Source organism: Amia ocellicauda, chromosome 19 (assembly GCF_036373705.1).
Source record: "Amia ocellicauda isolate fAmiCal2 chromosome 19, fAmiCal2.hap1, whole genome shotgun sequence".
Taxonomy (NCBI): Eukaryota; Metazoa; Chordata; class Actinopteri; order Amiiformes; family Amiidae; genus Amia; species Amia ocellicauda.
This window is the reverse complement of record NC_089868.1, coordinates 24,020,728-24,033,511: the sequence shown is the minus strand read 5'-3', so window position 1 is coordinate 24,033,511 and position 12,784 is coordinate 24,020,728. Positions and strand designations below refer to the sequence as shown.

The 12,784-nt window shown below is 45.4% G+C and overlaps 1 protein-coding gene across 3 annotated transcripts in view; it reads left to right on the top strand.

The window, feature by feature from the left end:
• Window positions 1-7,054, top strand: part of lrp8 (low density lipoprotein receptor-related protein 8, apolipoprotein e receptor) — a 101,985-nt gene extending 94,931 nt beyond the window's left edge. The window contains exons 17-19 of one of the 3 annotated variants that reach the window (XM_066691847.1): window positions 136-204; window positions 1,625-1,794; window positions 3,324-7,054. In XM_066691847.1, the coding sequence (XP_066547944.1) occupies window positions 136-204; window positions 1,625-1,794; window positions 3,324-3,362 (278 nt within the window). In that variant the 3' untranslated portion in view covers window positions 3,363-7,054. Of the gene's footprint in view, window positions 1-135; window positions 205-1,606 lie in introns of all 3 variants that reach the window. The other 2 variants (XM_066691846.1, XM_066691845.1) reach the window with 2 other exon arrangements.
• Window positions 7,055-12,784: the final 5,730 nt, after the last annotated feature.

Genomic DNA, 12,784 nt, shown 5'->3' with positions numbered 1-12,784 from the left:
GTAGATTGCCAAGACTTCGAGGAGTGCCAAGGCAAGACGCCGTTTCACACTGATGAGCAGAATAACAATTTCTCCAAGGCAATGCTGATGAACAAACCGGCTAAGAGTTCTGTAATGTGGTTCTGTCTTTTCCAGCTGGAAGCGAACACCATCTTCTGGGGAATAACATCACCGTGGCAGTGCTTGGCATTGTCATCCCTATAGGTAGGTACAATTGGGCGACAGCGCTGGTGTCTGAATGGCCGGCTGATGGGTTGTTTGATTGCAGATTCACTTTGATACTGTTTTATACTGTCCACACAGCAATAACAGATCCGAGAAGCTATTCTGCTTCTGCCTCCGATTAAAAACAGTGAACTTTCTCCTAAAGAAATCACAATAAAGACGTATTGACTTGAATAGCTAAAGGGAAGGTCCCACTCGTTCTGGAATTGCGGTTTTGTGCGTCTGTATGAGTTGTTTTAGTGTATAAGTCAAATACAGACCTCTTTGATCGAGTCCATCCTATAAGCAACTTTTAAACTGAAATCTTACCAAATAATGGCAGATGTCAGTGTGTAAGCACTCTCTCTCTCTCTCGTTAATCCCGATGTGTCATGTCATAACATCCCAGAGAGCGGTAATGCTATGGATTGCCAGATTTGTCGTTCCCCCACGGCAACTAGTATTATGAAGTAAATCCAGTCAATTATTTTTTACCGCCAACAACAGAAGAGATTAATCCGCAGGAGAGATTGCGAGTAAGCCATCACACAGAAACATGGGGGGACGCAGAACAGAAATAGATTTACTGTGCATTTCTGAGTTGATTGGAATTCAATTTTTTAAGATTTTAAGGTAAGCCTTTGTCCTCCGTAACAAAGCCGGGAGTCCAGACCAGACGGGAGGGCCTGTCGTTTATGCTGACGGGGAGAACTGTCTGAGTGACCCAGAGCGAGATCAATTCAACGTAGGGGGTGATGTGATGCATATTCAGGAATTAAAACCCCCTTTCCATGTAATTAACTTCATGACAGGGGGAGAACAAAACTGGTTCCATCATATAGCAACTGAACAATACTGTGCATATAAAAGTGACAGAGGTAGAGCCACATTTCCCTGTATTTCATTTTTGCTTTTGTCTGTCAGTGCTTCTCTCTGCTCGCTTTTCTCTCCTTTGGCTGATTCCGCACCATCTTCACCTATTTCCAGTCCCATAACTTTCACCTTTGTACTGACATTTTGAAGAGAGACATTTTCTATGGACACGCATTGTCTAAATTAACAGCACCATCACATTTTGCATTTAGACCTGCTGTTCATAACGCAAAGGTCCTTTCCGAACCCCAAGACGAGAGAAATCCATCTCTCTCTCTGAGGAAACTCTCGGTCTGGTGGATAGTTAAAATTACAAATTGGCTCTCGATCTAGTGCTGTGAATATCAGTGTGGCAGCCATGATTCCCTTCTCTGCACGAGGAGCTGCTTAGCGTGGGCGACGCATGTGGGAGGTACCCTTCCCCTCGTCACGTTTTAAATTTTTCTGTCATCATGAACATTGCGAACGTCCCAGCGTGAGCCTCATTCTTTTAACACGGCGCGTGTCACTGTGTGTTAAATGCATGCAGTTCCTATCATTGCTACAGTGCTCATCGGCCTGCTCTGCACGGGCAGCTACCTCATCTGGAGGAACTGGCGCCGGAAGAACACCAAGAGCATGAACTTCGACAACCCCGTCTACCGCAAGACCACCGAGGAGGAGGACGACGAGATCCACATCGGGAGGAGCGAGCAGATCGGCCACGTGTACCCCGCTGTGAGTGGCAACGCCCGGCCGCCGTTCACCGCCCTCCCCCTGGGCGGCGTACCCGACGCCGGGACCCACTGGTATTCCGAACAGGGGGTCCTCTCGACCGCGTAGTCAGACACGAATGCCGTGGGGGGCTCCCGCGGGGGGAGGGGCCGCCACACGGGCACGCCGAGCGCAGCGTAGTCTCCCGGCGTCGCCCCAGCTCAGACCCTCCTCGAAACGGCTCAATAATAATATCAATTAATCTATTTTTTCAATTGCATATCTTTTTTATTTTGGTATCATCGCCGATTTTACGTTTATTCTTTTTTATATGGGTACAATCACGATGCGTTTTTTTGATCAAGGGAACGCAGCAGCAGCATCGCACTAGTCTGTGTGGGGAGAAGGGATGTTGGATTTATTTTATTTTTCCAGTAAACGAGGCATCGAGGAAATCCCTTCTGGTGCCGTGGGTTGCTTCTCTTTGATGTGGGAATTGGGGAGTTGCGATTTTTATTAAAATGCTAATGAGAAAAGGAGCACCTTAGATGTGATGGGACAATCTACGATACAGTTGTATTTATTTAATTAAGCATATATTTATTTATGGAAGCGTGTTATTATAAATTCTTTGAGTATTTCTTTATTTATGTATTTTATTCTGCCAAGTCTTTTTTTTTTTTTTTTTTAGTTTCTAATAAGATCGTAACCTAAGAGCAGAGAGGGATGGGGGAGTGGGGAGTGTCCCAAATGACACTCGGTGTCCTGCCAGCTTTATTAAACCCGCTGCTGTGCAGAAAACGAGTCGCCTGCTGGGGTGGGAGGGGATGTAGCGCAGGTGACCTGACTCATAATTCTTGGCTGGCGTCTCTGTGTAATCCCCTGAGATCAGAGGTCTGGGGGTGCAGCTCTTCCACACGTAGGCAACTGTGCACTTTGAGTCACTGAGCTGAGCCTTTCAGTTACAAAGGGGTGGATAAAATGGTGTTTCTGGGGTGAAGAAAAATCCCCACTTGAGGGTGATTGGGGTGGTGGAGGGGGCAGTGGGGAGAAAAGACAGTGGTTCCCAAGCCTGGTCCCGGAGGAGCACCTACCCTGCCGTTTCATCTTCCAAACTGAGCTCTCAATTAATTAATTGAACTAATAATTTCCTGAATCGGAGCATTTTAATTATTTTAAACAGTAGAGGTTTTAAGTTAAGTACAGAATTGTATAAAGAACTTTAAAGAATCAACTCTTTTATTACACAATTTAAAAAGTCAAATCTAAGCAGATTCATACTTCAATTAAGGGTCAATTAAGTAATCGAGAGCTCAGTTAGAAGGGGCTCCTCCAGGACCAGGGCTGGGCTTGGATCCCCACACATCATATCAGAATCAGAACCGACATCCCGAGACTACATTAATCCACTGCCGTCAAGTAATTTACTACACATTTCATCGGAGAGGGTGCTGCTGTACTGAATCTCTGGATTGCTTTCTTTCTCTTTGCTGTAGCCTTTTCTCTGCCTCTCTGGCCTTCAATGTTAACACATTTTTATCTGGTCTCTGCAGCGCGTGGCGCTCAGTCTGGAAGATGACGGATTACCGTGAGGAGCATGTTCTGTGCCCGACCCTGTCCTTTATCCACAGTGACCCGTCTCCCGCGGAGACTGGAGCCGGCAGCATGCAGGTGCTGAGAGAGGGGGGACGCTCGCTCGGTCTCTGAACAGCCAAGGGGTGTGTGATGATTGTTATTATTTTCTTATGTTTTTCTTTCCTTTTTTGTTACTTGTTTAATATATATATTCACACACACATACATGTTAATTCATCTGTTTCTAAAACAAGTTTTACTACTTGTACTACTACCAGTACACCGTAGTGCAGAAACCTGCTTAACGATGTCTAACCTCATCCTCATCATCGATGCATGTGCACATAGAGCCTCAATTCCCAGCCGACCGTGCTGCGCTTCACCAGGAATTGACGGGCGTGACTTTATTTAATTATCGTTCTTTTTTAATTTATTTATTTGTGATAGTGCTGTAAATAGAGTGAGGGGCTCTGGGCGTGGGGGCTCGGAGCCGGCTGTAGCAGACTGAGGGCCGGGGAGGAGGCAGCAGGCCCAGGGAAGCGGTACGATGGGGCAGTTGGGTACAGCTCCGCCGATGCGCTTGTGCTGGCATCAGAGGGGTAGTTAGCTATGGACTTTGAACCAGGGTACCTCTGAGCCTGGTGCGTCGTTTACTGCTGGGTATGAATCCCAGGTCATTACCGTGGTGAAATTAGGACTGCCTTGTCCAGCCAACCGGTGAATCCCGAGGCGTGGAGACTGCCGGTGTGGGTTTGGTTTCGGTGGTGGGGTGGCCACCTAGATGGTGGTGTACGGTTGGAAACGCTGGGCCGTCACTGTGAAGCGACCCTCCCCGCATGCCGGTCCATCCGAACGCTGCTTTGCACACACAATGTAGATATCGCAGGCCTGGCTTCCATCCATTCATAGCTTTCAGTCTAGAATCTAGATGAGTGAGGGGTGAGGGAGAACTATCTTTAGATCCACCAGAGGGCAGCAAAATTGACCACTTGTAAAACATTCCCTTAGTTTAACCAGGAATTCACATACGTCTGTAGATCTCTTTTCCCAGGGACAGCCGGGGGGTAGGGGTGCAGGAAACGGGCTTAAATTAAGGTCTCCATAATGGGGCACTGGTTGGGAATTTCTGATCCACAGTGCCACCTATTGGCCAACTGCTGCCATGAGCACCAGCAGTCTGGTTGGATTGTGGATGGAACCCGTTCAGATAGGAGACCTAGGCCTCTGAGATCCGAAGAGATCAGGGTTTGGCAGGGGAGATGGCTCTCAACGGTACTCCATCGGGGTTCAGTCTCATGTAGGTGGGCAGGCTATAGAAATGTGAACCTACTGGCTCTTGGTTTGGCCTCTGTGGTCTGTAAATCTTTGGTGGATTGGAAAGATATTTAAAAAGCAGCTTCCTCGGGTTTTAAGCCCCTCTGTTCCCGTTTCCTTGGTACAGCGACGCCACCCCTGGGAGGAGGATCTGCGGGCATCACGTTCCCAGTCTGTGTATTCGTGTTATGTAAGGAGAGAGTATTTTTTTTTATGCTGGTACTGTCTCATCTCCCTGCTCTTCTAAGCCTACTTTTCCTCACGTATCTTTGCGTATGTTTGTCGGTGTTCCTCGGCACTGCAGACGGCGGCGCAAGCGGGGAATCGTCTCCTAATATTTGTATTTGAACCCAAAAGCGCTGGGAGCCGCACAGTCATTTAAAGTGAGATGCCTTCAGCGCCGGAAAGCTACGAGGCGAGTTCAAGTGATAGTTCTTTGTTTCCAAAGTGTAGAGCGCGGAGGAGCCGTTTCCCACTTTCATTGCGTAGTCTGTTTAATGATCCAAATTAGCTTTCCATGTTATTTCATTCTGTTGCCTGAAGCTAATTGTTAACTAGATTGATGCTTTTTTGTTATCCTTTTCAGCTTTTTTCCCCTCTTACCTCAATTGAATTCATTCCATGTATGCTGTGGTTTTCAGACTCCCATTTGATTTCCGTCATTAGCATAACTACTAATAGGCCGGCAGGCTGTGGTGGGTGTATGGCACAGAGTGAATCAAGGGTTTACATACTGATTTAACCGCAGCAGTCGATCGCCACCGACCCGTTGAGCCGTGGAAGCGTCTGCTCACTGATGGGGGGGGTCCGGATCGGTGTCCTCGGACTCGTTTCCTGTGACACACGACCCCGGCGGATGATTAGGAGAACGAATGGAGGGATGTCTTCTCTCCTCGTATTTCTGAAGCGGTGTCATGCACACGGGCTCCCTTTCCAGAGGAGCCGACGACACGCTGAGGGATACAGACGGCGTTTATTGGCCGAGCTCGGTTACTGAGCCTAATGAGCCCATTCGTGCTTTTGGGCCGCAAGATTTCTAAGCAACCGTATGAGATGACAGGAAGGGTATTGAGATGAGTTTCTCTTCTTTCTCTCCTCTCAGCTGAATTTGCCTCTCTAGACTCGGCAGAAATAGCCTGGTAGTGACCCACGGCATATCTGTCACGTTAATGTATTCTGAGCTGTGTTGGCGGGGGATCTGGTGTCAGTCCCAAGCTTTTATAAGAGCACCAAATTAGTAGGATCTCCTGGCATACTCGCATGACTCGGCTCCGCTAGAAAGATGTGTATTTTTTCAATACATTGGATTGGGAAACACACTCAATCACTCATGCAGGTTAACTCCAGAAAAGCCTCCCGTTTTGAGTTTTTCTTACATTGCTTTGCCCAGGCCTCAGATATTATACTTTATAATCTGACTGTATCACTTGTTCTGCTACTGGTGCGTGACAGTATACCTTATTCAGTTCTCCAGACACAAGTTCTCTGTAGCAGCTGACTGACTATGTTAAACAGGAGTTTTACCCAGTGCGAGTTCCTGTTACTGGTACGGGACTCGGGCAGGAGAGGTGTGCCACCGCAATGCCACTCCATGCGTGTACAAACGACATGTGAAGCGCGTGGAGGACAGAGACAAGCTTGCTAGTGCCGTGTCTGGACCTGGTTCCCGGGCAGCTGTTGCCTCGAGTCGAGGCGTATGTGAGAGCGTCTGAGGAGGTTCGTGTGTGTTTTCCCATTTCTTTTTCCTTTGCTGTTCAGCGTCGACGTGTCTCTGTTTCATAAGGAGCTGTGTGAGTATGTAGACCTCAGTGCCTAGCACCCAGACACACCTGTGACCGACTGAACTTGCTTCCCTTTGCTAACAACCATTCTCTTCCCATACTTACTCTATGCATTGTGAATGGACCTTCTTCTGCGTGTGGATGCGACCCAAACCATGTTCTCCACCTGCCTTTCTTTGCAACCGATCCTGTGCTTCGACACGCCGCCATTAGCATCGCTACTAACAATTTATTTTTGTTGTTGTTGTTGTTGTTGTCTTTTTTGTTATTTTTAAAAGGGCTAACTTAAAAAATAAACTGATCAAACCTCGAAGGACATGTTAACAGACACTTTTATCCACAGAGGCAGGAGGATAAGAAAAGCGTTGTGTTAGTCGTGTGGAATAGTGGCTCATCCTTTTGCAGTCGTCTTTGTTGCCTCTCTCATCCCGGGTCACGAGCCCAGTTGCGCGTCCGTGATGGACCCGGTTGACAGTGTGTGTTCAAGCCCAGTGTATTTGTTCTGCTGGCCTGCCTGTGTTTTGTGGGTATGAGCTTTCCCTTCCACGACTCCTAGTTCATGTTTTATCGATGTGTATTACTTGAAAAATGAAGTTCAGGTTCCTCTTTTGTACCCGTTTGTGTAGGGGGGTGGGTGGGAGTGGTTGGGGGGGTGGGGGATCTATTTCCTGAAGTGAAAGTTCATTCCTCAGCCATATTGGAAACATTTTGTACGCCGTTTGAAATGCCTTCTGCACTGTGTTACATGGGAAGGGAGAAGGGGATCGGTTCGAAATGGTTTTAAATCATGATTTGTAAATACATTTTCATATTGCAGATTTTTGATAGAACTTTTAAACATTTCTGTAAAAAAACAAATGAGAAAAAAAAACACGTGTATAGAAAACTGCTGAGAGAGTGAAGACCATATATGAATTTATTTGTACACTACAGCACTGGATTTATTTACTACTTGATTGTAACAAGAATTAATAATCTGCCAAAGTGTTTTTATTATTATTTTTGTTTTGGCGTTTGTTAGTTGTTTTGTTTGTTTTGTTTTTTAACAGTCAGATGTTGCTGGAAGTAGGGTTGTGCTGGTGTTTTATCTTCTTTAATAGATTTTGTTCTGTGTTTAAAGGTTTTTTTTTGCTCTTAATTTATTGGTGCCTTGTTTGTTTTCATGTATATTTTACTATCAGTGTTTTTTGAGGCGGGAGGGGCAAAGGAGTAATAATGTGTGGTGTGGGGGGGATTTTTACTTAGCAACTTCTGTACTTACACTGAATATCTGTTCTGTATGCCAAAATGGTCTCACTCACGTTTCTATGAAATCAAAACTGTTAATAAATATCTATATATATTGATATATTAAATTTATAAAAATCTGAATTGTTTTTTTCTTCTTCTTTATGTTGGCAAGAGTATAATGATCCAATATTAAAGATGTATATGCTAGAGACAATCTCTGTATAGATTTAAACCGTGCATCTTGTATGGAAAGGTTCCTTCAGCTTGACATTGAAGATGTGTTTGTGGAAGCCACCAGAGGTGAAAGGTCACCCACTAGAAGCGAGTGTTTAAGATCAAAGCCAGACAGATAAACTTCTGTCTCCGAGCCCCAGAGATGGACACCAGCTGCTTCCGATCTCACACACAGTGCTGTAGCTTTAATCACATTTAAAAGCAGGGGAATTAAGTCGTGCAATCCTCATATGGCATATTAATGGTTTTCCATTAGATTTTTTCATACATTTAGTTTGACAGCTCAGTTGCATTATTAAGCGAGGCATTCTTATTTATTCATGTGTTTGTTTGTTTGTTTTCCGGTTCGTTAAAACCGACCCGATCGCCCGTAATCTGAAGAAAAGGAGTTATAAGACGCCCAACTCGATGCCATCCGGACTTAATTGCTCTTAAAACTCCCTGCATGATTACAGCCGTCCTTTCTTCAGCAGACGAGGGGCGCAGACAGGCCGGCGGAAATGTGAAATTCAGATGAGCTGCGATTAAGATCTAGCGCGGCTGCCACCTCGCTTTCAAACTTCAGTCCAGAGCAGGAGAGGATGTTGGCACGCTTTTAATATGCATATTTATCACCACACTATTTTCATTTTATTTTTCTAATGAGCACTTTAGCAGGAGTGATTATTTCACTGCAATGAATCAGACTGTCTCAGCTGGGCCTCCTTGGCGTTGCTTTATCTTTCATTAGGAAGCGTCTCTCGCCCCCTTCCTGTAGACCAGCCAAAACCCGGAGCAGGCAGACGAGGAGTGAAAGACGAAGACGTTGTGTGTTATCTCCTGCCGTTTGCTCTGTATCTCCGGCAGGATCCCCCGGGAGCCTTCAGTAGCAGTCAGACCATTTGGTGGTTGGTAATGAAAGGCTGTACTTTATCAAACTCAGTACTTTACCAGTGTGAAAATAGAAACATGCAGTAAATAGGTAAAGTGTAAATAAATGTATGCTTGTTTTTAAAGGAAAACTGATGCTCTCCCAGTCTAGGCAAGGCGGTCACCTTTTCCCTTCTAAACGACAGCACAGCAAACATTTAACCTCCCCAGAACGAGTGCAGGGTAATGAGATTCGTTAATATTTATGTGGTGCTTTTTTACAGGGCTTAGCAGGAAGCGCTTTATGGCCCATAATAAAGCCATTAGTCCTCACAGTTGCTGACGCACAGTACAGCCTCGACAGCTTGGCAATCACGGGCGGTGTGCAGTTCCCCAGGTCGGGCACCACCTGCTGGAGATCCTGCAGAATGGGAGGCTGAAAGAAACCTTACTGGGGGAGAAGAAAAGTATATATTTATATTAATAGTACGACTAGAAAGATGATGTACTGGAAGTTCGTAATGGCATAAACAAAACCCACATGCACACAACCCAGCACACAGAGTGAGAATACATCACACACTGGCCAGAACACAAAACTCTTTCACTTCCATAAGACACAACTCCCTTTTACACTCGATTCTTTCCAATCCCAACTTGCCATCTACCGACAGAGACGTGTAACTGAGCCACTCGCTTACAAACAGAACGGTAAAGTTGGGTATTGATGTGTTGACGATGGCGGCGCCTGACCCTGTCTATCTCACCAGCTTCACAGCAAAGTGTGAAAACCGGCAGCGCATCCATCCCATGTGAGGAGCTCTTACTACGTCCACAGGAAGGAAGGCCCCTTGTGGAGGAGAAACGGTGAGATTATACACGACAAGCACAAGGATAACACGGATGTATGCGTGTCTGTATACATGGGGGAGCAAGAGGTTATGTCTGCAACCCAACCAAACAAGAAAACTACTTCCATCTGCTATCACTTTGTTAATTAAAAACAGATTTGCTTATGCAAGTACGAGGAGAGGGCTGGGTTGGGGAGTGTCGTTTGCATTCAGTTCCCCCCTCCCCATGCTGTCGTGGCGGATCTTAAACACTTTAATAGAGTCTAATAAAGCAGTTCCCTTCGATTCAAACGGCGCTCATTACCACCCCCGTCACATCATTATCACGATGCCTGCATCTCGAGGACGGCATTGTGATGCTGGAGGGATGCTGGGGGCTCAGGTGAATAATTTAATGCCGTACTTGGGGGAGGGTGGAGGATTTAATCACATCAATAAAGCCAGGTGCTGATACTGCCAAAGAAGAATAGCACTAGGCCGTCCATTTACATCCACTTTAGACTCGAAAACAAACCGAAGGCATTCCTCAATGCCTCCTCTCCGCACGCCATTACAGACAATATGATGATTTTTGGATCTTAATTGGTATCGGTCTCCTATATTTTTATTATTTTTATTTCTTTTATAGCGTTTAGCTTTGCCCAGACAAGTAACGAACACATTTAAAATGTCACTTCAGGGGTGAGTTAGTGCCCCGCTGATAGAGTAACGACCTCTTTCCGGGCTGGCGTAATTGTCTCCGTGTTCGGCGAGAGAAATTCATTATGGCACCTCTGGGCGACTGATTCCTGAACAGAATGGATTCGTTGCTCTCCCGCCAATCTGCTCGGTGTTTAATTATGTAGGATAATTATCTCCGTCTGTCGGGGTATTGTGTGTGGATATGCTGAGTGGACTTTTTTCAGTGCACCGCGATTCTGAAGTTCCCTCGGTGGACAAAGACAGAATTTGAGAGGCTAGCTGGGTTTGTTCTCTTTCTCGCTCTATATTTGTTTCCAAAATGTCTGCCACACCCATGTGACAGTGTTAGAAACGAGGTGTCCACTTTATAGAGGAAACATTGTTAATATAGCACTTGCAAAGCCTATCGTGCCCTGAAGAATCAAATCACATCAGTTGTTCTTATCTTACTCTCTCTTTTGATGGCACAAACGCTCTATTAGTCCCCAGTCTCTGTTCTCCATCCTTGGATTATACTGAAATAACAGGCCGTCCCAATCAAGCCCAGCGTGTCTCCTCCTCCGGTAGATACGACTCATTATCTTTAATCTACCGCCTCCTCATCACACCTGTGCCGATCTGTGAGAGGTGATCGCTCTGCGAGGGATGCTGATGAATGGTTGTGTGTGAGATGCGCCGTTTCAGCAGGATTGTGTGCATCACTGTCTGAAAACAGCAGAGCCTCCACAATAAGACCTACAATGCGTACAATAGGTAAATCCGTTTTATCAGCGATTCCCGGTGAGCAATGGTGGTTGAGCAGAAATGTCACCGCACATCAAATTAAAGGATTATTATTTAAATCCACAGGGAAATGAGCTAGACGTGGATGTATAGCATCTGCTTTGAATATGGCCGACATAAATTAGTCAAGTGAGAAAGTAGAAGTAGACAGCTGAAGGGAAGAATTGCATCTTCTGACAGCAGAGAGAACAGACTTGATCTTTTATTTGAGTTAAAACTAGATCTCCCACAGCCTTTCTCTTGTCTGTAGAGGACAGTGGATTACGAGGATTTGTACTGAAAATAAATCGTAATCCACCACATAGCCCTGCATGTTTTTTTTGGTTTTTTTGAGTGTTTGTTTGTATATATACCACTGATTCTTTTAGGATGGACTCATAGGGGGATAAACATGTGAAAGTTGTAGTTAATCAATATTTCCTTGCTTTGGACATCTGTACTTTATATTAAAAGGTTTTCAGAGCAGGCCAGTTAATCCCGACTGAGGTAGGTATGCACACTTCTATGCAATCTGTGATTTTGCTCACGTTTTCACATATCCGAAGCTATTGATTTCTCTCTGTTCTTCCCACGCTTTGCATTTCAAAAGAATGACACACTCATATTTAGACCTCAATCTGCAATCTTTGAAGGAGGGGGGGGGGTATGGAAGTATTTTCAGTGTGTAATTATTTGCAAAGTGGAAAGGACCACAAATTTAGGAACAAGATACAGAAACTTGAAGGAGTGTAACCCTTCATTAGTGCTCTTGTCTTTTCTCTCGCTCTACTTCTCTCACTCTGCCGTCAGTGGAAGGATAGGGTTTCATACGTTCAATCCATGACTGTAGCTTAGTGTTTGTTCATCTATGCATCTTTATTAACCGGGATATTGAGAGTGATGGTATTGTTTTATTTCTACTCTGTACCTGAACACCAGCTTGTGAGAGAGTGATGCACTGAGACTATTGCTGCTCTTCCTCCAGGCAGTTCTTCATTTCATTAGTTATTTGACGGTATATGATATTTCTATGCATCACAGTCATGTTGTTCTGTGCTGTATTATCTGTGCTGCGAGTAGCATTTTACATTCCACCTATTATTTTACTAGAACATCCCAAGCTCTCGAATGTAGGAGTATTTTTATCCATTGGAAAGAACGAGGGAGGGGAAATGGTTTTAAATGTAATGAAATAGTCCCAGAGTGTGATCCTTCGCCGGTTCATTTCGCTGGGAGTCCTTTGGACACGGCTAGACCTTTGTGGGGGCAGGATATTCCCAGCATTACACTGTATAAATAGTACCATTGAACCCCATGTGGCTGTGTGGGTCTGCTCCTGTGGGGGGATGCATGGGCTGGGATGTTCTCACCGGTTTTCTCGCCTCGTGACGCCTCCCCAGTCTCCCTTTCCTCGTAGACGTTTAGTGGGTTTTGTCTTTTTGTAGGCAGTTTAGCCTCTCCCCCCCTCACTGCGGTGACCACACAGCCAAGTGGCTTTACTGGAGAGTCTCGTCCACAGCCCTGGTCTTGTACGGCCCCATCTTTCTGAGAATCGTTGCTCTGAGGGAGGTCAGCCAATGTTCACGAAGACTCGGCGCCAGGCCACAGCTAATTTTAAACGTTTTAATGTTAAAAACACAGGCTTTTCTCATTGTGGGTTGTGAAAAGCTCTACTAGTCCAGTACCCTGTGTATGTAGACCTACAAGTATTTTAATGTTGTTTAATAAGAAGCCTAG